Source organism: Opisthorchis viverrini (genome assembly GCF_000715545.1).
Source record: "Opisthorchis viverrini unplaced genomic scaffold opera_v5_1050, whole genome shotgun sequence".
Classification (NCBI taxonomy): Eukaryota; Metazoa; Platyhelminthes; class Trematoda; order Opisthorchiida; family Opisthorchiidae; genus Opisthorchis; species Opisthorchis viverrini.
Window position 1 is genome coordinate 1 of NW_008752867.1, and position 1,237 is coordinate 1,237.

Genomic DNA, 1,237 nt, shown 5'->3' on the forward strand with positions numbered 1-1,237 from the left:
TGTTCAGCCAAACTACTCAAACCATTCAAAGTAGTTCGTCTGTACAGAAAAAGAATTCCGGGTAAAATTAAATATGGCGTGTCTAATCCCAGTAAATCGAAGTGTGAGCTAACAATACTGTCCATGGTAACTGTATTCGCCCATGTTCTTCTGCTGAATTCATTCAGTAAAACAAAAGTCGCCGTCCGCTTGCATCCATCTTCTTGTGTGTGCTAAGTATACTGAGGTTTCTGTTCATCTAAATTTTTCATTACATATTTATGTACGGATTTGTTTTTTGTTCATTCTCAACGCAGTTGAATGTAATGGTGCCCCGAAACACATACGGTGCCGGAGTTGAACAGTTACGCCAACAAGTAGCCATTGTGCAACATCACGACGCAGTAACTGGTACCGAACAACAGCATGTAGCTGATGACTACGTGTGGCGTTTAAACAACGCTGCGCTACCCTGCAAAGAATTCATCGGCCAAGCAATTGGCCTATTGATGGTTAACGAACTAACCACCTCTACCCCTTGGAATGCACCTAAATTTTGCAATGAACGCAACATTAGCCTCTGTTCGGTCACAGATGAGGAGGAACTAAGTACTCCCTCAAGTTTTCGCATCACTCTGTACAACCCTCTTCCTTGGGAGATTCCTGATATCTGGCTTCGTGTACCAATTCACCTCGGAGCGTACTCAACGCAAGTCCGAGTCACCGATCTATCCGACCCAGATTCCTGCAAGATAACTCATCAGCTTTTGGAAATCACGAACCGCACCAGGAGCATACCCGAACGTCAGATGGCCCGTTCCAGCACAGATATGGACCTTGTGTTCCGCTCCGTTTCTGATTGTGCAGTCCCGGCCCTGGGATTTAGGACATACCAAGTGGATGTGACGCCAAATATTGGGTCAAGTTTGAACGACAATGGGCTGGAGCCTGAGATAAATTCGAATGCACGAATGTTATTCAAACTATCAGCAATCAAAACGGGTGTCCAAATCAAAGCTACTCACCGAAGAAGTGGAAAAAATTTCGCTGTTAACGTCGAGATGATGTATTACAGGGGGAGCACGAGTGACGGTGTATCCGGTGCGTACATTTTCCACCCAAAGGGCGAAGCCATCAAGTGGACAGCAGCTGAAACCGAGGTATGTGATTCGTCTCTCTTGTAATGTAGATTACCCCACAGGAAGTGTTAGTTCGTACGGTTATCTTAGAAAAATGTAGAAAACTAAAGTTGCCACAA

The 1,237-nt window shown here is 44.9% G+C and overlaps 1 protein-coding gene across 1 annotated transcript in view; it reads left to right on the forward strand.

Annotated features, from left to right (window-relative positions):
- Window positions 1–260: 260 nt before the first annotated feature.
- Window positions 261–1,237, forward strand: part of T265_15806 (hypothetical protein) — a gene marked incomplete at both ends in the record, with an annotated part of 6,267 nt that continues 5,290 nt past the window's right edge. The window contains one exon of the mRNA XM_009179167.1: window positions 261–1,143. Coding sequence (XP_009177431.1) covers window positions 261–1,143 — 883 coding nt within the window. The remainder of the gene's footprint in view (window positions 1,144–1,237) is intronic.